Below are 21,422 nucleotides of genomic sequence, written 5' to 3'. Positions count from 1 at the left end.
TCTCGAAAACGCACACATTTGAAGACGGTGCTTTCCCGTCCCAGTGTGGACAGCGAGAAGGGAGACTTTTGAAAACGATGACACATGTTAGTCACGTGATGCAGTCATGTGACCAGTTAAACTAAGATAGCGGAGGGCGTTACACAGCAGCTGTTTCGTTTGACAGCCCTATTTAAAGATGAACATCAGTCTGCACGCGCTCCAGAGAGCTTTTCTTCACATTCTTTAATTCTCACTCGCTTTTGCAACTTTGTACTTTTGTGTTACTCGCAGCAACGACTCCACTTCATTGTTAGTCCATTTGAAAAACTCGCTGCTTTTCCTGCGACGTTTCAAAGAGCAGGAAAGTAAATAAGCGGCAGACAGAAATGAGGCAGGCGCATGCGCAGCACTGGAACGTCAGCGTTTGCAGCTGTTTCAGTGTGGACGCACAACTCTGTGAAAATGACTGAAAACGCTTGTGTGGACGCGGAGCGTCTTCAGACGAAAACGCCGTTTCTATCCGGGCCAGTGTGGACGTTGCCTGAGTGTGTTGTTTGCTCTCCTGCACTGAACTTGTGCCTAAGCTCACCTGTGAGACTCTCACAGATCAGATACTGGGATCACTTTGTCCTTCCTCTCTCATCTTCACCATGCTAATCACATAGATTGATGAAACACTGAAATGACTACAAACCTCAGTGAGCTCCCTTTATCTGTGGCACATTTTACAGTTTCATTAGAGATTTTTTAGAGATTTTAAGCTCTAACTCAGACTCATGTGATTCGAGCCTGCGAGCTCCTCTCGGGGAAGCCTTACTTCCTGTGCTCACGGGACTCTGACGGGATAATTTTTGTGCAATTTAGACTTTTACTGTGGAGACGGGGATTCAAATTGTACTGTTTGTATTTGTGTCTTTTATCGTGTTCAGCTTGACGCCTCTCACGTGTCTGTTGATCAATAAAGAACTAACCCTGCTGTCTGGTTTCTCCTGCAGATTTCATTTAAAGTGTGAAACTGTGCTGCTGACACCACCTCCTCTCATGCTGCTCTGCTCTACGTTCCCTATGTCATGTACAGCATCGTCTGCAAACATGAGCATCACCTGTCACCCCCTGCTGGATGATCCACAGCTGCTAGAGGAAACCTGACCTTACACATCTGGATCACATTAAGAATAGGGTCTGCAGTCCTTTATTTCTCAGTCACTTTGCCGTCAGAGCTTCTCTGAGCTTCAGTGCTTGTTTTGTTACCTGCTTCATTAATGGAGAGCAGACAATGGAGGTCATGTTTGCCTGCAGTGCTGGTCTCCTGCACGTCTTCATTGTCCTGCGCTGGCTACCTCAGCGCAGGAATTTAGTGTCTTTTTATCAATAAGAACAGATTTATATGGATGAAATGTAATTCTTAGCTTCAAGTGAAAGAAACGGAGAAAACAAAGTGTCTAAAAATGACTTATATGAGAGACAAAAACCACCAGTAAAGAAAGAATCAATCATTTACATGTTAGTGATGGTGAATATAAAGCTGAAACCACAGAGGAGGAGCCGAGGAAACGTTTTTCCTCACATTCCTGATGATGTGCCATTTGGGTGGAGCTGAGTTCTGTTTATCCAGCAGGTGGCGCTGTGCTCCTGCTCAGCCTGTGAGTGGAAGAAGTTTGAGTTCGACTAACTCGAATGATCGTTTGTTTTTTATGTTTAAAACAAAGAATCATGTGAAGCTTTCAGTTGAATTGTATTTTATTTGTCAGTTTGGAGGCCTGACACCCCTCCGGGCACCTTTGTGAGCACTTATTCTGAAGCATTTTAAACAGGAAGTAAGGTGCAGTGTTCTCCAGTTAGAACTGTTCTTTGTACAGGTGTGTAAATCTTACTTTAGGCTGAGGCTAATTACTGGAGAAAGGAAAAGTTGTGATCATCAGAAAAGGTTAATGAGGGGCCACCAAACACCTGAGCCCAGGAGTCTGTAAGTCGGCGGTCTGGCCATGGTTCACGCCTCACTCTGCAGGGGTCACCAGTCTGATCTGATAAACAACATCTGCTTTATTTCCATTTCCTCACCTATTCTTAACTCCAGCGCAGACACATCTGGACTGTTTGGAAGTGTTTTCACTCCTGGAGCTAACAGTTTCACAAAGCACCTGGTTGCATGTGTGAGTGCAGGTAATGATGGCGAAGATTCCCATGCTCACCTTTCAGAAGAAGCTGGTTCTCGCCAGACAGACGTGCAGAGAGCGTGAGAAAGCTTCGCGCCTGTTACGAATGCTGCTCTCACAGAACCACACGCTTTAAAGATGACAGAGCTACTGTGACTTCACCTGCTGGTTTCTGAAAGATCACATCCAGATGTTTTCCATTATCTCCATCTTGGAAAAGCGAGGGATGGAGCTAACTGTTAAAAACCTTTTTTTTTTAACGGATGTATTTAATCAGGAAGTCCTGTGAGGATGACTACACTCTGATTCCAACTCGCTAAGTTTAAAACAAGGCTGTGCAGTCTCCATATTTCTGTTCCTGCTGGTTGCTGGATGCAAAACTTCTTTTCAAGCATTACTGAATTCAGATTTTACGAGCTGGCAGATGATTCCTGCTTATTTTTAAAGGAGAAAGATGAAAACCCCGAAGCAGTGAACCTTTCTCTGTAGTGTAAAGCGTGTCCTTTTCACACTGAAAGGCTGTTTTTTGCTTTGTGTACTTCACACAGGTTGAAAATACCGTCTCATATTTGGAGATTACTCCATTGAACGCTACCCCAACAGAGGTCGAATATCTTGTTAATAATTTTACCTCCTCACTACGTACGACTCTGGATACTGTAGCTCCAGTGAAAACTAAGGTCTCTAATCAGAAGTACCTGACTCCGTGGTATAATTCTCAAACACATAGCCTAAAGCAGATGACTCGTAATCTGGAGAGGAAATGGCGTGTCACAAATTTAGAGGATCATCATTTAGCCTGGAGAAATAGTTTGCTGCTTTATAAGAAAGCCCTCCGCAAAGCCAGAACATCTTACTATTCATCACTGATTGAAGAAAATAAGAACAACCCCAGGTTTCTCTTCAGCTCTGTAGCCAGGCTGACAAACAGTCAGAGCTCTGTTGAGCCAACCATCCCTTTAACGTTAACTAGTAATGACTTCATGAACTTCTTCACAAATAACATTTTAACCATAAAAGAAAAAATTACCCATAATCATCTCTCTGTGGGGAAAAAAGAGCATATCTGCATGAAGCTGACAGAGGCAACGAACCAATCGCATCCATTTCAGTTGTCAAATCATCAAATTCACCTCTTCGCTTGTTTGTGCACCTGCACAGCTTCCTTCCTTATTTCATTTTAAATAAGCACGTCATAACGGCCTCAGCAGTCACTGCAACTATGTTCCATGCAGCTCTGGTTCCCTGCAAACGAGGCTGAAACCCTGACACCATCCCCCGGGTCAAAGGGCAAACTCACAGCTGAACTCTGAACGCCACCCTGCTGTAATAAAAACGACTTCCTGTGGAGTTGTTCCTGTATGAGCTCATCATTATGATCTATAGTAACTGATCAAAGTGTGTTTGAGTATAATGTCCTTTGTTGTGTTACAGGATTTAGGATTCATGTTCAGGTCAACTGGGATCAGTGATGATGGAGGAATTTTACTGCACTCACAGAATTCCTAAACAGGAAAGATGCTCCACTGGATCACAGCAGGAAAACATAACAAACTGAGATTTGATTTTTTTATCTTATATTGGACAGATTTATTCAATGAGGTAAATTATTGTGACATCACAGGGTGATCTAACAATTAGCAGTTCACAGTAAAAACCAACAATCAGCTGAGAGAATGTTAATTAGTGGCTCAACAATCCTGAGGAGGGAGGGCGCTGCAGGTCCGCTAACCAAAATAATCCAGTGTGAGCTCAGGTTCAAGTGTTTGTCTCTGAAAACAGCGAGGCAGATACATGAGAGGAGGCTGAAGGAGAATCAGTCTGCTTTGGATTTAACAAATAACTCTTGTGACAGAAACCAGTGAGCACTGTGCAAAGGTCTGAGGGTCTGAGGATTAGGACTCAGGTGGAGCTCGGGATTCATCTACAGGAGAGCTGCATCATTACAAACTGAAGTCTGTGTGAACAGGTGACCTGGACGATGTGCAGAAGTACAGGAATGCCATTTACCGTCTGATCACGAGCCGTCCCACGTTACTGTGACACATGCATGTATGCGTGCTTGGCTTTCTAGTTTAATGGCAACATTGAGGGTGAGGGTTAAGGCCCCATTAATCTGACACACTAACACTTTTATTTGTCACAGATTCAGCAGAGAGAAGTCACTTCTAACACCGGGTTTAGAAAATATAGTGGCAAAGTAAAGTGCACATTTTGTAGTCCATCATCTATAAATTGTAGGTTCAATATTGTGGACATCTGGTGGACATATACTCGTCTCTCACAGCGGTGAGACAAGTATGAGGCTGTTCCAGTTCTCAGCACGCAGTTCTTCTCTTTTCTTAAGTTTTTAGCGATTCTCCTACCCACGTTTCCAATACTGGAAATGTGACTGAGGTCAAGGAACAGAGGTTAGAAGTAGGAGATAGGAGGGACTTTTGGAACACACCCTTGGAGTCTCTTTTTTCCCCACCTTTGAGTCCAGGCCAGGTGTGGTTTCTCCTCGCTCCGGGCGTGGGTGGGTTCTCTCTCTGCAGTCAGGCCTCAGCTGGAGTCACCTCTGACATTTAAGGACCAGCTCAAGCATCCAATCCTTGCCAGATTTCAGGGTTAGGGTTAGGGGTTAGGGTCAGTCGGCTTCTTTATCGTTTCCTCGACTTCTCTGCACCAACTCTGTTCTCTCCCTGTTTCTGCTTTAACCAGCCTGGCTCATCAAGCCACTACTTATCTTCCTTCTCACTGTTGCCAAAGTGCTTGCTCAAAAGGGGTCATATGATTGTTGGGGCTTTCTTTGTTTGACTGCACTTCTCCAGTCCGAAAGACATTCTAAAGTGTCCTTGCTGTAGATTCTAGTGGTGTGGATCAGCGAATTGATGTCTCGTTCACTCTTGGCATACAAGTTGATGTCATCCATGTAGAGGTGGCGACTGACGATTGCTTCGTTCCGTAGTCGGATTCATGGCCAGTTGTGTCGATGATCTCACTGAGGGGGTTCAACCTGGAACAGCAGTGGGAACAGAGCATCTCCTTGGTAGGGCCCACACTTGATGATGACTTTTGCTGTGTGTTTGAAGTATCCAGTATTGTACGCCACATCCCCACTGGGTTCCTGATGAAGGCTCTTAGGGTCCTGATGATCTTGTATAGTTCTAGGCATTCCAGGATCCAGGTGTGGGGCACTGAGTCGTAGGCCTTCTTGTAATCAATCCAAGCAGTGCACAGTCTTGCAGTCTTGGGGAACTGCTCTTTCTTCCAGTAGCTGGTGTTTTGCCTCTCGGGTGCTCCTGTTGATTCCTTTCTGTGTCCCACTCATGTAGGCAATATCCCTGTTCATCCTAGTCACTATGATGCTTGACTGGAGCTTCCATGTGGTAGTGATGCAGGTTATTGGCCAGTAATTGGATAGGGCCGGTTCCTTCTGGCGATCCTTGAGGATCAGGACTGTCGGCCTCTCCTGTCTTGTCACACTCATTGACTGCTACGGGTTTCTCAATGACTGTTTGCGGTTTCTGACTCAGTCACAGCGCCTCATTTGAGTCTGCTTTTGAGTCCAGCCTTAATCTACAGCCCACAAAACAGTGAGAACAACTGTTGACCCGTCCACAAATCATGCTCTGCACAGACTCAGCCGACCTGTTCTTTATAAAAAGGTCTAAATTCTAAATGATGTTTCATTTTTGGTGGATGTCGGAGTCTGAGGGTGTTTTCACACATATAGTTGTTTATTCTGGTCCAGATCAGTTAATGAGGTAGTAAACTCACGAGTCGCCAAGCTGGTGGTGCGTACAGACGTGTACGCGGTGTCACAGCGCTCCCGACTACTGTGCACGTTTTTGTGTTTTTTATGCTTTTTATTGTGACTTGCTGCAATCACTGATCACTTTCACTCGTCAGGAATCGATAGATATCATCCATAGCCTGAACCTGGACTTTACTTTAGATTAGACACACAGTATTCAGAGATTGTGAGACCAGCAGGTGCTCCATGGGCTATTGTCTGGAACAGCAAGCAACACAGACGGCACTCCTCTCCCTGCACCTGAGCCAGGACCGCAACAAAACTCTGGTAAGGGAGGGGGGCCATAATGCATACAGAATTATAAAAAGTCACTGCTCACCAGACTTGGAGGCCATGTCCATTCAGTGCGGGCCCTTTTATCTACCTGCGAGCTAACAGTAGCCATAGTTATCATTGTTTACATCCAGAGGGCGTTCATGTTGTTGCTGGGGACTTTAATAAGGCATGTTTGAAATCTGTACTCCCCCAAAACCAACATGGTAAGGACACTTACCATGTTGGTTAGTTTTTCCCAGTGGTTTGGTTAGTTTTCACACAGAGAAACATTGAAGTGAACTCCAAGCGAACCAAAATGCATCACCACAAACAACGTGAGAATGTTCAGTCTGCCCACTGGTCACATGTGTCTGGGACAGGAGCAGTAAAACTAAACACAGGAGGAATGTGGTGTGTGAGAAAACTGAAAATTTAAGTTAACCAGCTAGCTGCCAGCCCGTACAGACCTGTGCACATTCATAGTAGCTTCCCACATTGAGAATACAATGCAGACATGGCTACAGTAGCTGGGCTGTTGGTTCAGATCGAGGTCTGATCCTGTTCACACCATTAACAAACCTCTCTGGAGTTGGTTTGGAACCATATCGAGAACACCTTCTCCAAAAGGGTCTCTGTTGTTTTGGTCCAAGTATGCTTACTGTATTCACACCTGCACCAACGAACCACACCGAAAAGAAAACCAACCAGAGTTGGGTTTAAACAGACTAAACACCCACCCTAGGCCTTTATACACTCAGTATGTAACGAATAAACGACTTGAAATTCAGATGTTTTTGGTTCCGCACACGTCGTGTAGGGTATTAACTCACTTGAAAATACCGAAAAATGATTCCTGAAAAATCATGCTGTGAAAAAAATGGAGTGGACAGAAAGTGGCATTGAGCTGGTTCTGATGTTTCTAGGTGAAGACTGGATTCTCAGGAAAAGGCAGCAGGAGGAGAATTTCCTGGTTTGATCCCGGAGTCGAAGCTTTCAGACGTACTTCCGGATGTCAAAGAAATCATTTCACAGAGCCGACTGACCCTGGGAGGCACCTAGCTTTGAGTCTGAGGGAAAACAGGATTATTTTACTTTTTCACATCACTGTGTATTTATTACTGATGCTACGATGATGCTTGTTACCAAACGCAGTGCTATGATTGGTCAGATCTGTTTATTCAAGTCTTGAAAAATCAGAAAAAGCCAACAAAAAAAATGTTGGGGGTTTAAAGTCTTACACAGCTTTTATTTTGAAGGTTTTTGGAAAGCTGAATGCACTCGGCTCATCTTCTGTAGTTTAAATGTGGCAGTAAATAAAATGTTCAGACATTTTTCACAGCATGTGAACAAGGGATTTTTGTTCATTAAAATATTACGTGTCATAGCTCAGTGGGCTACATACTGAACTCAGGCTGAGGGGCCTGGACCCCCGGGAGTCGTCCGCTGCAGTCATTGAATGATGTGACGTCATCTCCGCTTTATTTTGGAAAGGTTTGGAAAGAGTGGTGCTCTCTGTGGCTTGACTGCGCAGGTCCGCAGCTGGCGGCAGAGACAGACGCAGAGTTCGTCGTTCCCGGCTGGAGCACCGCCGGAGCCGCCTGCTTTGTTCGCCACAGGCTGAGCGCGCGGAGCTGGTGCTTCCAGTGCTTAGAGGAAACCTCCGTAGTTGCGAGCGCAGAGCGTTAATCTGCCGGGAGACCCGGCGGAGGGACCGGTGTGATTTGTGGGACGGTACACGGTGTAAAATGGCTCCCGGGCACCGCGAGCACCGACTCAGGTAAGAGTCCGCACCTGCCGCCGCACTGCTAACGGCTCTGACGCACTTGTGTCCGGAGGGCGGGGGGTAGCTGTGGCCGCGGCCGGTCCCTTTGCTTCACCGGACGTCTTTCTTCGGAGAGGAGCTTCAACCAAACTCTGTTGGAAAACCTCCATAAATAAGCCGATTCTCGTCCTTGTGGACCTGGGCTGCTTTTGGGCCCTGACCCGGGATCTGTGTTCGGGTTTGGGTCATTCGGCCTGTGTTTGGTCCGCGTGGGTGGTCGCTGTAGTCGGAGGTTGGTGTTTACCACTAAGAATCAGAGCGGGTGCTCGCCACCGCCCTCCGCGGCGCGATGTGGGTGGACCCCCCCCCCCCCCAAAGCCCCCATCAGATAAGATAGAACTTTATTAATCCCTCGGGTGGGTTCCTCTGGGAAATTCGACTTCCAAAAAAAAGCACAGCAACGACCGATCAGCAGAGGCCCGGCGTGTTTACAGGGGCCCGCAGGCTGCAGGTGACCGGATGTTACTGACGGCGCCGCAGTACTGCGCGGGTCCGAGCCCCTCGCTGGGAAAGATGTTAAAACGCGTGTATTTTGAATGGAGTTTGGTAGGACTCGCTGTAACTGTGCATCTGCTGCTCAGATGTTTGGACTCATTACATTCAGCTCCGCTGTCATCACACCTGCCACCTGTTTTCCGCTGAGTCTGCGCAGTTTGTCCGCTAGCAAACTAACAGGTTCAGGGTCCGCTATGACGTCACCCACACCTCTCTTACAGTTATGATTAACTTGAACTAAAGTGTGTATTTTCACAGTTGATGGGCTCGTGTTTCTGTGCAGCAAACGCTTTCACAGTTGCAAACAAAAATATGTGGCTATGACGTCATTACCGGGGCAGGCCTGTAACTGGTGAAACCTGTTCTGTTTACAGCAAACATCGATAAAGAAACCGGATAAGACGTATAAATATAAGTAGTCTTGATCCACCTGATTGAGCATTGATTAATGATTCATGGTTTCGTCACACTTGTTGCTTAGAGCCTTGAACCTGTGAGGTCAACACTGTCATCTGCTCTTTTTTTTTTTTTTTTTTAATTCCTCTTAAATGGCCTGTATTTGTATAGCACTTTCACTCGTCCCTAAGGACCCCAAAGTGCTTTACTGCGCCCATCCACACACAGGTGATGGCAGCTACATTGTAGCCACAGCCACCCTGGGGCGCACTGACAGAGGCGAGGCTGCCGGACTCTGACCACCACCAGTAGGCAACGGGTGAAGTGTCTCGCCCAAGGACACAACGACCGAGACTGTCAGAGCCGGGGCTCGAACCGGCAACCTTCCGATTACAAGACGACCTCCCAACTCTTGAGCCACGATCGCCCCACAATCTTATTTTTATTCTGTAACAAAACTTTAATACAGCTTTTAGAATGAGGAGATTATGTATGGAGAGCAAACCGTATCAGGCTGTGCTCAGTCATCCAGGTGAGGAAGCCCTAAAAAGTTGATTCTGTTCATCCGGACGTTTTCAGTGAAGCGTTTCATCATCATCAGGTGACTTCTTCAGTCAGCGACAAGTGTGAAAACCTGCGCTCAGAGCCCCTCGCCGACGAGGTGACCGCCTTGGTGAGGAGGAGCAGCGGCCTCCTTGCCCCATCTCTGGGAGAGCCCACCCACCCTTCAGCAAAGGTCATATCCACCATCTCGCTTCTTCACCTTCAGAGTAACCAGCAATAAATTCAGCCTTAGATTAATCGCGTGTTATCACACATTTCTGTAGCAACGTCAGGGCTGTGACTCCGCCTGGTGACAGGTGGCTGCATAACATGTAGGGCACACTTAGGTTAAAGCGTGCGTGTGGTCCGGACGAGTCGCACGCGTCTGCAGTCACAGTTCACGATTTAACGTGCTGACGACACTCGCACAGGCCGTGATGAAGACGAGCTGTGACGACAGATGAGATGAAGACGACGTCAGTTTATAACGCTGACTCTGAACTAACGAGCAGGTGAAACATGTCAGCGACTGTGTTCGTTTATTCTTTTTAGTCTAACCGAGAAAAAGGAAAAAACAGGAACTGCGTTCAGTTTCATCTTCAGCTGATCGGCACACGTCTGAACTTTATTACCTGTGACGAATCAGCAGCTTTTATCTCACCTGCTGGCGCCCACAGAAGGTACAAAAGTCCACCTGAGCACGCACACAGACGCACCTTTACCTGGAGCCGGTCTCATAGCGCAGGCTACAGATTTCAGCCGCTCCTCACTGACGAGCTGACGTCACAGATCAGATTGTTTAATCCCAGATAACCCGGATGTTTTTTGTCCCACAGAAGACGAAACGAATCAGATCTGCAGCCAGGCTCTGATTCAGTTGCTGATGTCACGCGGCATCAGCGACGCACGCCATGTGACGCGTCTGCCGGTCTTGAACGTCTCGATTTCTGCAGCCGGGTCGGAGACACCCGTGTGCAATTGTCTTGGTTTTTCTCATTTTAATTATGCTCCAGGTACGCAAACACTGCGGCTCTTTGTCAGCTCGTGCGTTGATTTCAGGGGGAGGAGCCTGGAAGTCAGAAACAGTCAGCAGCAGGCGCACTGAGCATCCTGGACGAGTTCAGGTGTGTGCAGCCAATCAGCTCGTCAGCGATGATGAGCGTCTCCCATCAGCCAGCCTCAGAGCCGCGTGGCTACAGACACACTTTAAATCTGAGTGATTGTCAGTTAGCAGAGGGGGCGGGGCTGAGGTGGCGATGAAAGCTGCTTTCATTAATCGTTATCAAGACTGAACAATTATCAAAAATACATTTATATTTAACTTATTGATCGATTATCAAAAATGAGAATTTAATCAGTCATTTCTCTGATTAATGTCAGTTATTGATCATCCTGCTGACCCCCACACACACAAAAGCTCACTGATGAATATTGATTATTATTGATTACCTGTCAGTTCTGCTGGAGCTGGTCCAGTTTTTAAATCATTGACTTTCAGTCAGTTTGATAAAATGATGATGCGCAGGGACTTCCTGCTGTAGCGCGATATTTATCTGGCCTCAGCCAAAAGGCTGATTGGGGACTTTCACCGCCGAGCGGGCGGTGGCGCAGACACCCGACTTTGTCATCACGAAGTAAGGTTTTCAAATGAATTCCGTAGCTGCAGCTGTTCTTGTTATGTTTATGAGCGTAAACCAGATTAATGCTGCGAAAGACGACATATTTTCACCTTAACTTCCTGTTATTCCTTCAGAATAAAGCTCCAGGGTGAAGCGTTGTAGCTTTGGCTGACCACCTCTTTGTCTCTCTATCCTCAGCTGATCAGCAGCTCCATGTGACGTCACTGCTTCTTCCAGCAGCGCTTCAACCGAGCTCTTCCTCCTCCTCTGCTACGAGGTGGCATGTCGGCGGCTCAGACCCAGAAGGAGAGCAGCGAGGCGGGCTGGGGCTGCCTGGAGGCTCTGGGTCTCAGTCAGAAGGAGATCGTCCTGGCTGAGGCCCTGCAGATGGAGTACGATGCCCTGTCCAAACTCAGACAGGACAAGAGCGGAACGGGACCCAGCCAGACCGGCTCCAAGACCCCCAATCCCTCCATCGAGCGCCACCAGTCCACACCTTCCCCGCCGGGAGGAAACCTGCTGATGGGCCTTTCCGGGTCCGAATCCTCCCTGAACCAAGCGGGAGGGTCCCAGTCTCCACAGTCCGCCCCAGCCAGGGCCCTCCCCCCTCAGGGCGGCTACGTCAAGGAGTCCCCATACATCCTGGACAGTTCTGAAGTCTGCAAGTTCAGGGATGCTTCTGTGCCCAGCCTTGGGGACTCTCCCGGATCCAGTTCAGGGTTTCTGCCAAAGGGTTTTCCCGCTCTTCCAGATGACACACCCCCCGCCATCCCACCAAGAAACCCCATCCCGCCACTGGCAGTGTCCGAGAACCCCTTCCTGCCCCCCCGACCCTCCACCGTGCCGCGGGACGTGAACCTGTTCATGCCCAACGTGGATCGGCCCAAAGTGACCTCCGGAGACCTGAACTATGACACCATCAACGACTCGCTGTCCCGACTAAATGACAGCTGGCAAGGTCGGAGGGCCAACGGCGACCAATCAGGCAAGCCCGTGGCCCGCAGCAAGACGCTCCCCCCTCAGGTGCCTCCCAGGACGTACGTAGCTGTTCCCAAGAGCAACAAGAACCAGCGTCCGGTCTCTGCAGACCCGGTAAGCCCCTCTGAGGTCGTGCGTCAGCTGTTTGTGTTGAGCTGTACTCTGATTGGCCACTTAAACAATTTCTTTCTGATTGCATTTCTAACACTGTTGAATACTGCAGTGTGTGATTATAAGCAGCATCTCTGTCTCTGAAGAGCTGCTTCTTCTGTAACGAGGGTCCCGCTGCACCCTTGGTGTCACTATGTTTCCACATGAATCAAACTCGAGCTGAACTGAAGCACACAGCCAGTTCAGCTGAGATGAATCCCAATACGTATCTCGAGTTCATCAGAACCGATCAGTTTAATTAACTCGCAGAAAAGTCAACAAAGCCACCAGCAGCTAATAAGTCAGGGGTGGATTCTGATGGGCTTCACCTGGACCTTTGTCACTTGGTTCTTAACACTCTCTGAAGGCCAGGTTAGATTGTGGCTGAGTGTGTCTCTCCTGATGTCAGCAGACCCCACCTGGATCATGTTTGGTCCAGGTGGGGTCCTTAAATTGTTCTGCTTTTGTTGTTGATCTGGTTTTGAAGATGATCTGGTCCTCAGCAGATCGTAGAGTTATTCAGATACAACCTGAGATGATGTGAGAAACAGGACATCATTATTTATGCGCAGCTCTCTGAGCTCTGCAGCAGCTCGTTCTGTTGGAGATTTGCTGCCGTGCTCGCCGACCTGTCGACGGCCCGGTTTGGTCCAAGCTTCAGCTGTGATGACCTCAGATTTGAATACAGAGGAGTCACCGGTGCACTCGGGTCTTCCTTCTCTCTGCTGTTTGTTCTGGTGCTTTGTGGGCAGTTTGGGGTGAGTTTGATTGGTTCGCACTCAGGAAGACGTGGCGCCGTGCAGACACACCTGATCTGCAAAACCTCGTAGAGCTGCTTGCACTGCTGATCAGTAGATCAATATACGTGATTGTCGGCACCCAGCTGCTGCTCTGAGCTCTGTTAGGTTAGAGCTGCAGACAGACGGCGGCTAAAATGTTGGCGCTGACGGTAGCCAACATGAATCTGAGTGCGACAGCAGAAAACAGGAAGTGTTCGTCTTTGAGAGGCGTTAATCGCCTCCTTCGTGTTTCTGAGAGCAGGAAGCTGAATTTACATCATTGTCGATGTGTTTGTGTTCAGACACGCTGCAGCTGTGCAGCGGCTTCATTTAGAAAAAACACCCCCGCGCTCAGAGTTGTGTCACTTCCTGTCAGAAGTCCTGACAGGAAGTCCAGGTTTTCAGATGGTTTCTGGAGAAGTGCTGCGGTTTGATTCCCAGCCCTTCGCATGGAACCCAGTCAGACCAGTTCCACCAGCTGTAACTTGAAACCAGATTGGCAGGCGGCGTCCTGACACGCTTCCTTCGCCGCGCTTGGACGTGCTCAGACTGACGCTTCAGTTTCAGCATTTTTATTTCCCTCAAAACACGAACTCATCACCACATTCTTCCTCCTCCTCCTCTTCCTCCTTCTTCTTTTTCTGCAGCCTCAATTTCATTTCCTGCCTCAGACGTTTTTTCAATGTTTAAATGAAACGTAAAACAATCCCCGCCACGCTTTAATGTCGACCCCACACACACACACACACACACACACACACACACACACTCTGAACTGTGTGTGTGAGAGTCTCTGATTGGCTGTCTTTGCGTGTCCTGCAGGTGTCGCTGGGCACTAGGATGAACGGTTTCGGGTACGAGCTCTTCCAGGTGTCGGAGGAGCGTGACGAGGAGGTGGCAGCGTTCTGCCACACGCTGGATGTGTGAGTAGCCTGTTGCCGTGACGATCACATTCAGTCACAATCCTCTGTCTCTCCCTTGCAGGCGTCTCCACCTGCTGCCCTCTCACCTGTCTTTGCCCTCAGGCTGCGCTCGGCGTACCCGTGCTGTGACCGCTCAAAGAACGCCGGCTTTGTGTGGTCGCCCTCCGTCGGCCACGAAGAGCTCCATCAGGGCCTGGGGGTCAGTGTGAAGGTGACGGTCATCAGTGAGCACTTCAGAGAGCCGCTCACCTTTACCTGTGACAGTAAGACGTCTGGTTTTTCCGTGAGGATAGAAATGTCTGACTGAAAACGTTAGCTTCGTATGAATATGCAATACCCAAACGCGACCGGCGCGCTGGCTGCCATCTTGCTTTTTAAAATTCATCTGGGACACGCCATTATTTCCCCGGAGGGTCAGTCAGGTCAGCTCAGGGGTTAAAGGTCAGGAGAGCAAACAGAACAGCACTGACCCTTCAAAAGTCTGCCAGTGCAGTTTAAAGGAATTCAGTCAGTTTGTCCTCTTAAAGTCAGTTTTATGTCCAAGAAACGCTAAATTACGCTGTGATGTTATTTTACCCTGAAAGGACCTGCTGATGGCATCCAGCTGTGCGTGCGTGTGTAGAGTTATACTTCACCTGTTTATAATACTGCAGCGTGTGTGTGTGTCCGAGGTTCGTCCACCGTGGACCTGCTCATCTACCAGACTCTGTGCTACGCTCAGGACGACCTCGACCATGTGAACGTGGACGACTACCTGCTGAAGGTCTGCGGACATGACGAGTTCCTCCACAAGTAAGAACCTCAGAACCTCGGGGTCTCCGAGCCGTGCCTGAACTCAGCATCTCTGTAGGGGAGCGTCCTCTTCCAGCTGATCTGTGGTCTGTGGTTCAGACATAATAACAGAGAGCAGAGCTGTGGTTGCTGTTACACCAGCAGCAGTAATGACCACACGCACGCACGCACGCACAGTGCTCCAGCTCTGGGTTCACACACCAACGACGTCCTTGCTGTTTTAGGCGGTGTGTCTGTTTGCCTGTACAAATCCCCTGTGTGTGTGTGTGTGTGTGTGTGTGTGTGTGTGTGTGTGTGTGTGTGTGTGTGAGAGAGAGTGATATCCTGGCGGAGCCTGGCTGGACTTCCTGTGGTGGAACAATGAGTGTTTATCACTTGTGAACAGCTGTCGGTCCGCCTGGCGCTCTGCTGGCTGTCGGTGTCTTTACGGCGTCACGTGTCCTGAAGTCTTTGAGACAGCCCGTTCGTCATGTTTCAGTACACTCAACATGCTTCACACAGACGTGTGTTGGTTTATAAGGACTAAGGCTGCAGTGCTGTAACTGACCTCAGGTCAGCAGACTGAGATATGATTGTGGGACAGTTTAAGATGTGCAGCTGATTACCTGAGAGGTGTGCTGGGTTCTTAACAGTGAGAGCTTTGTAATCTGAGCCAATGAAGTGCGTTCAGTACTGGCGTGACGTGCTCATATGTGCATGAAGCTCTGCTGCTGCTGATCTGGAGTGTGCTGTACGGACAGTTCCACATAGAGCAGGGCGATATGGCCAAAAATATTTATCACGATATACACTTGAAGATTTGCGATAACGATATAACTGACGATATAATTGACACGAGACAAAATACTTTACAACTACTCAACTTTATTAGTGCAAAAAACCATCAATGTATTTCCACTTCAACAAGCAGCTGTTTTTTATCTGCATTAAAGTTATATAAACATTTAACAGTGCAAATGCAAATTCCTCGCTGACAGTTTAACCAAAAGGCATTTCAGTGGAAACTGGCCGACACATCCTCAGCATAACCATGTATAACATCCACAACACTTTAAAAGAGGTTAAACACACACAGTACGGTAACATTATGCTGAAGCACAGCACGTATCACTCCGCGAGGCCCCGCCTACGGTAGCCGTAACGCTCCGACAATCCATCAAGCGGTGCGACTTCGTAGCTCAGCAAAGTCGTACTGAAACATTTGACAGATTTTCGAGCGCCGTGCACATAAAATCGTTTCCAGGTCAGTAAACACAACCAGAGTTCATACATAAGGCACACGGGATTATAAGGGGCTCTGTCGACTTTCAGAGAAATGGATTGATTTTAAGTGCGCCGTATTTTCCAAACAACACGGTAATAACGGCGGCCCGCTAGCATGCGCTACCAAAAATAGTGCTTTGTTGTGTGTCTGAGAGTCGAAAGCTAAACCAGTTCCACACCAGTGAAGCTGCAGCATTTTTACAAACCAGTTCTGGTTCATCAGTTTCATTCAACGATCCGCTCTCGCTCTTCTCGTTCTGCGTCACCGCCATGATTTGTCCACCATGTGCGTATGAAAACAAAGGCACTGCGCATGCGCATTTTACCCATATTCTATCGCGATATTTCATTTTCTTATCGTTGCCCAACATTACACTGTGAACGGTATGATATGGCCCAGTTTCAGATATGAATACGTTTGTCGATGTGATTTTTCAGACCTGAGATCAGAGATATGTTCGAGCAAATATTTCTGTCTCGTCTGTTCAGTTTGGGACATGCACCATTAACACCCGTCGAGCAGCAGTGAGTACAGCTGTGTGTCGTCTGCATAGAATGGTATATCATGGAGCATGCACAGGTGACCCAGCGATGGCCCGAGGGCTGAAACTTCGACCCTCTGGGGCGTTTTCACACCTTCTTCCTGTGGTTTGGTTTGTTGTCACACAGAGAAAAATCCAAGTGAACTTCAAGCAAACCACATCAGTGTTCAGTCCGCTCATTGGCCAGGTGTGTCTGGGGACGGGACCAGCACAAGTAAACACAGGAACAAGGTGTGTGGGAGAAACCTGAGAAGTTGGGTTGTTTCCCGACTTGCTGCTAGCCTGTAATCAAATCAAATCACTTTTATTGTCACATCACATGTGCAGGCACACTGGCACAGCACATGCGAGTGAAATTCTTGTGTGCGAGCCCCACAAGCAACAGAGATGTGCAAACACAACAACACAAACGAGCAAAATACAAGAATGGCCAACCTGAAACTAATAAATATATGTACAATATATAATAGTGTATGCATTTCTGGATGTGTATACTAAATATTTTCCTACGTGTGTGTGTGTGTGTGTGTGTGTGTGTGTGTGTGTGTGTGTGTGTGTATACACATTTTTACAAATTAAATAGTAAAAAAAAAAAAAAATAATAATAAAATATATAAAATATACAGAGTTGAATATGTGCAAAACAGTGGCGTTACTGTACAGTATGGAGTGCATAATGTTAAAGTTCCAGTAGTGAAGCTGAGGTGTCTATGACGTGTTCAGCAGTCTGATGGCCTGGTGGAAGAAGCTGTCTCTCAGTCTGCTGGTACGGGACCGGATGCTGCAGAACCTCCTTCCTGATGGAAGCAGTCTGAACAGTTTATGGCTGGGGTGACTGGAGTCCTTGATGATCCTCCCCGCTTTCCTCAGGCACCGCTTCCTGTAGATGTTTTGGAGGGAGGGAAGCTCACCTCCAATTATCCAATTATTGTACAGACCTGTGCAGGGTGAGAATACAAAAACACGTGGCTACGGGACCTCTTTTAGCTCCAGCTTGTGACGTGTTCCTGGTAGTTGGTTCAGGTCGGGTCACGTTCGCACCATGAGTGAACCGCTCGTTTTGCTCTGCAGCCGAGTGTGGTTACTGTGTTCATGCCTGCACCGCACCGAGGGGGATCGAACCAGAGCTTGATTTAAACAGACTAAACGCTGCAGGTGTTAAACTCCCTCAGATACGATGAGAGCCAGTCACCTCACCTGTTAAACCGGCTGGGTCTAAAGTCTGCGAAGCTTCAGAAATCCACTTAGTGAGTGGATTTTTCCAGCTGCTTTTATTGTGGAGGGGTTCTTAGAGGAAGCAGTATTGTGCCCTGTGTGTGTCTGACTGTGTGTGTCTTTCTGTGCGTCTCAGCGCGCAGACTCTGGGTGGGCTCGAGTTCGTTCAGCAGTGTCTGAAGTTCGACTGGGATGTCCGGCTGTGCCTCGTCAAGAGATCGTCCATCAGCATCGAGCTGGCCCGCACGGTACACGTAAACACACTCACTCACACACACAGCATATAAACCAGGGTGTGACCCGGTCACCCATCGTCGTCACGCCACTGCATGATTTGAGTCTTTGTTTTTACAGAAAGATGACGATGAGACGGCATCCACCATGAACCACAGCATCCTGCTGCAGGAGCGTCCAATCAAACAGACAGTCACCAGGTGAGGGGCGGAGCTCGCAGCTCGCAGAGGCACTCTGATTTCCTCCAACAGCTGATCAATCAATCACCGATTTACTGATAACATCTGTCTGTCGATCAGGGAGGCTCTGACCCTGCTGCTCGACACATTTCACAACGAGGCCGAGTCCTTCCTGCTGTCAGAGGTGACACACACACACACACACACTGATGTGTGGCGCTGCGCTCCGTCTTGTGTTCACGTTGATGAGGTTTGAGTTCATGAATGTGAAGGGGCGGAGCTTAAACTGAATCCGGACTATCAGAGATTTCATGAAAACATAAAGTCAGACTCTGAGCTGCTCGCTGAGCCTCCTCCTCTGTCCTGTCGTCTGTGAAGGTGGAGCTGCCTCTGCATGTGGAGCGCCTCGTCCAATCCGTGAAGGCGCTCTGCAGCTCGTTGGCTGCCGTGGAGACGCCCGACGTGACCTCGGCCCTTAACCAGCTCCCAGCGTGCCCTTGTCGCCTGCAGCCCAAAGTCCTGAAGGTAAACGTGTGCTTCAGTGAGGCTCAGAGCAGGTGAGGGTGTGAGTTTGTTCACTGACGGGTTACTCTCATCTGTCCTCCCAGGATGCATCAGTGCTGGCTGTCAGGGAGAACAGAGGTACGTACTAACAGGAAGCTCTGACTGCTGTGAAACGCTGTAAAAGCAGCCTCGGGAACACTAAGAGGATGCACTGGGGGGGCACCAAGCTTTGGAGGGTAATGTAGTGACTAATGTGAGTCTGTTGGCCCCAACCAACCAATCTGGTGACGTCACATCTCCGTACTGACAGAAAATGGCGCCGAACTTGTTTTTTAAACTTGAAGCTCTTGTTTCTTAAATCCAGCCTGACGGAGTTACACCTGTGTCAGTGTCTGAGAGCAGGGCTCAGCGTCAAGTCCTGGACAAACTGACAAAACACTTCAAAGACATGACAGAAACAAAGAAACTAAAAGTTAAAGATGTGCCTTCAGGCAGGTTTTAAAGCTGTCGAGTGTTGCAGAGGTCCGAAAAGCCTGGAGCTGAAGGAAGACCATTTCCTCCAGGACTTTGGACACCAAAGGGAGTTACAGATGAGTCTTTTTTGAGAACTGGCTGCACTGTGGCATGTTTGAAATCAGCTGGAGCTGTTCCTGTTAGAAGGGAGGTGTTAATAATGGATGGCACGCTTGGTGCAAGAGTGTCAACGAGTTCTTTGAAAAGGCGAGTGCGGATAATGTCGAGGTGAGACACGGAGGGCTTAAGACGGGAAACTACTTCAGCCAGAGCGCCCAGAGAAACGGGCTCAAAGTGATTGAACACAGGGGAACAGGAGGATCGTAAGCTGGAGGCATGCGAGTCCTGACAGCAGCAACGGTTTTCAGATAGCTGGAGACTCTGGAAACTGTGTGACGGGTTAATAACTGAATCAATGGTGAAATACGACTCGGGTCTGTGGCTGTTATTAGAGATGATGTCTGATAAATCACACGAGTTTTGTGGGGCAGCAAACATGGATGTTAAAATCCCCAAGAACTTGACCCCAGATAACAAGTCTAGAATAAAACCATTTGTTAAACTGGGGAGAACAATAAACAAGTGCACACAGCACAGGAGAATACAGATCCATCAAAGTAGTGATAACTCAGAACTACCATACATATCAGTGGCTTTAAATTTCACACCAGTGTGTGAATGTGGGGATGACTGGATATGTAAAGCGCTTTGGGGTCCTTAGGGACTAGTGAAGCGCTATATAAATACAGGCCATTACCATTTACCATTTAAAAATGGATGCAAGACCTCCGCCATGACCAGTTAGCCACAGAGATTTGCAAAAATGACCGAAGCGATGAGTTCTGAAAAAGGGCTTAACTCACCAGAATCAAGGTTCAGTCGAGAATAAAACGCCAAGTCCAGGGAGGAGAAGAACCCACGAGGGAGCTGCTAACCAGCAATCAGGTGTGAGTACGAGGAAACCTAATCAAGACCGGGGACGGGTGGGAAGGGCGGAGATTCCAGGGAACCACCTCTACGGGGGGAGATGCGAAATGCCGTGAAGGTGGTTCATTAGCTGAGAGGAACCCAAATCGACCGGCAAAGATCGTCAGAACAGTTTGGAAAAACACCTTCCTGAAGCTACCAGGAAGCGCTATCCACAGAGCCTGGGATGTGGAGGAGTGTTACACACAACGAAGACACAACTTAGTCGAAGTGAACGTTATCAAAATGAGACAAAAGGCCCGGGACAGACTCCATGCTGTAAATTTATGTTTCATGTCCCCTTTAAACAAAACGTCTGAGAAAAGTCCAGCTTCACCCAAACTACCTGCGCTGCAGACCACAAATCCAGCACGGTTTTCTGTTGCAAAGGCCTGCTCTCTTTAAACGTATGGATAAATAATTCGCATTTTTATGTCACTTCATTGCATTTAATTCATTTCTTTAATACATTTAATTTTTTTACATTTTTGTTGGGGTCACGCGGGCCTTCCCGTCCCAGGCATCTTCCCCAGCTCTCTGAGGTGTTCCAGCTAGACACCTGACCTCTCCTGGGTGTGCCTCGGGGCGGAGCTGGTTGTAGGGGTAGAGCTGTAACTCCGCCCCCACAGTCACGACACTACCAGAGTGACTTCTTTGAACTGATTCTGTTTAATAAGTGACGATCCCGGTTTGTCTTCCTCTGACGCTCTAATGGTTCGCTGGCTTCTTTGTCGCCTCACAGAGAAAGTGGTGGAGAAGCTGACGGCGGCCATCTTGGATCTAGTGGAGCTGTACTGCAGCACATTTAATGCCAACTTCCACACGACGCCGCAGAGCCACTGCTGCACGGCGCCCATCCAAGAGGCTGGCCTCATCACCAACGTCCTCTCCTTCAACATCTACGCCGCCCACCGCATCCCCATCACGTGGGCTGCCAGGTAAGGAGCTCAAAAGGTACCCGCCCACAGGCTGAAGGGGGGGCGTCCTGTGTCAGTGCTGCAGGTTTAGGAGTTGCACAGTGCCGACTCAGTGGTGCTCACAACCAAACAACACACACACACCAAAGGTGAACTAACGGCAAACAAAAGGAGTGCCTCCGGACTCATGCTGCACCTCAGGGGATCCGAGTTACGTGCATAACCTCCAGGTTTTTTTTTGGGCATGGTGGTGCTCTCTGAGGATTCTGGGATAGATTTATCTGCTCGTGAAGGAGGTGCTGGGGGGGTCTCCTGTGAGTGCAGCGCCACCTGCAGGTGGGAGAAGCTGAGCGCTTCGTGCTTCCTTTCTTCTTCTCTCATTGTCGTTGATAATTGAGCC

The 21,422-nt window shown here is 48.4% G+C and overlaps 2 protein-coding genes across 6 annotated transcripts in view; both read left to right on the top strand.

Moving 5' to 3' along the window:
• Positions 1 to 2,583, top strand: part of LOC308402321 (actin-associated protein FAM107A-like) — a 26,651-nt gene extending 24,068 nt beyond the window's left edge. The window contains exon 5 of the mRNA XM_080891066.1: positions 1 to 2,583. This exon is cut by the window's left edge and continues 451 nt beyond it. The gene's annotated coding sequence lies outside the window, so the exon portion shown is untranslated.
• Positions 2,584 to 7,475: 4,892 nt separating this feature from the next.
• pik3c2b (phosphatidylinositol-4-phosphate 3-kinase, catalytic subunit type 2 beta) overlaps positions 7,476 to 21,422 on the top strand; it is a 44,188-nt gene continuing 30,241 nt past the window's right edge. For 4 of the 5 annotated variants that reach the window (XR_013972740.1, XM_080891121.1, XM_080891122.1 and 1 more), the window contains exons 1-11: positions 7,476 to 7,969; positions 11,266 to 12,159; positions 13,797 to 13,897; positions 14,000 to 14,160; positions 14,569 to 14,689; positions 17,846 to 17,957; positions 18,064 to 18,143; positions 18,243 to 18,306; positions 18,501 to 18,647; positions 18,731 to 18,764; positions 20,848 to 21,043. Coding sequence is in view for 4 of the 5 variants with exons in the window: in XM_080891121.1 (XP_080747247.1) it covers positions 11,350 to 12,159; positions 13,797 to 13,897; positions 14,000 to 14,160; positions 14,569 to 14,689; positions 17,846 to 17,957; positions 18,064 to 18,143; positions 18,243 to 18,306; positions 18,501 to 18,647; positions 18,731 to 18,764; positions 20,848 to 21,043 (1,826 nt within the window). In the remaining variant the exon portion in view is untranslated. The remainder of the gene's footprint in view (positions 7,970 to 11,265; positions 12,160 to 13,796; positions 13,898 to 13,999; positions 14,161 to 14,568; positions 14,690 to 17,845; positions 17,958 to 18,063; positions 18,144 to 18,242; positions 18,307 to 18,500; positions 18,648 to 18,730; positions 18,765 to 20,847; positions 21,044 to 21,422) is intronic. The other variant, XM_080891120.1, reaches the window with a different exon arrangement.

Source organism: Rhamphochromis sp. 'chilingali', assembly GCF_963969265.1.
Source record: "Rhamphochromis sp. 'chilingali' genome assembly, chromosome: 9".
Lineage (NCBI taxonomy): Eukaryota > Metazoa > Chordata > Actinopteri > Cichliformes > Cichlidae > Rhamphochromis > Rhamphochromis sp. 'chilingali'.
The sequence above is the reverse complement of the archived record's forward strand: the minus strand, read 5'-3'. Positions and strand labels throughout refer to the sequence as shown.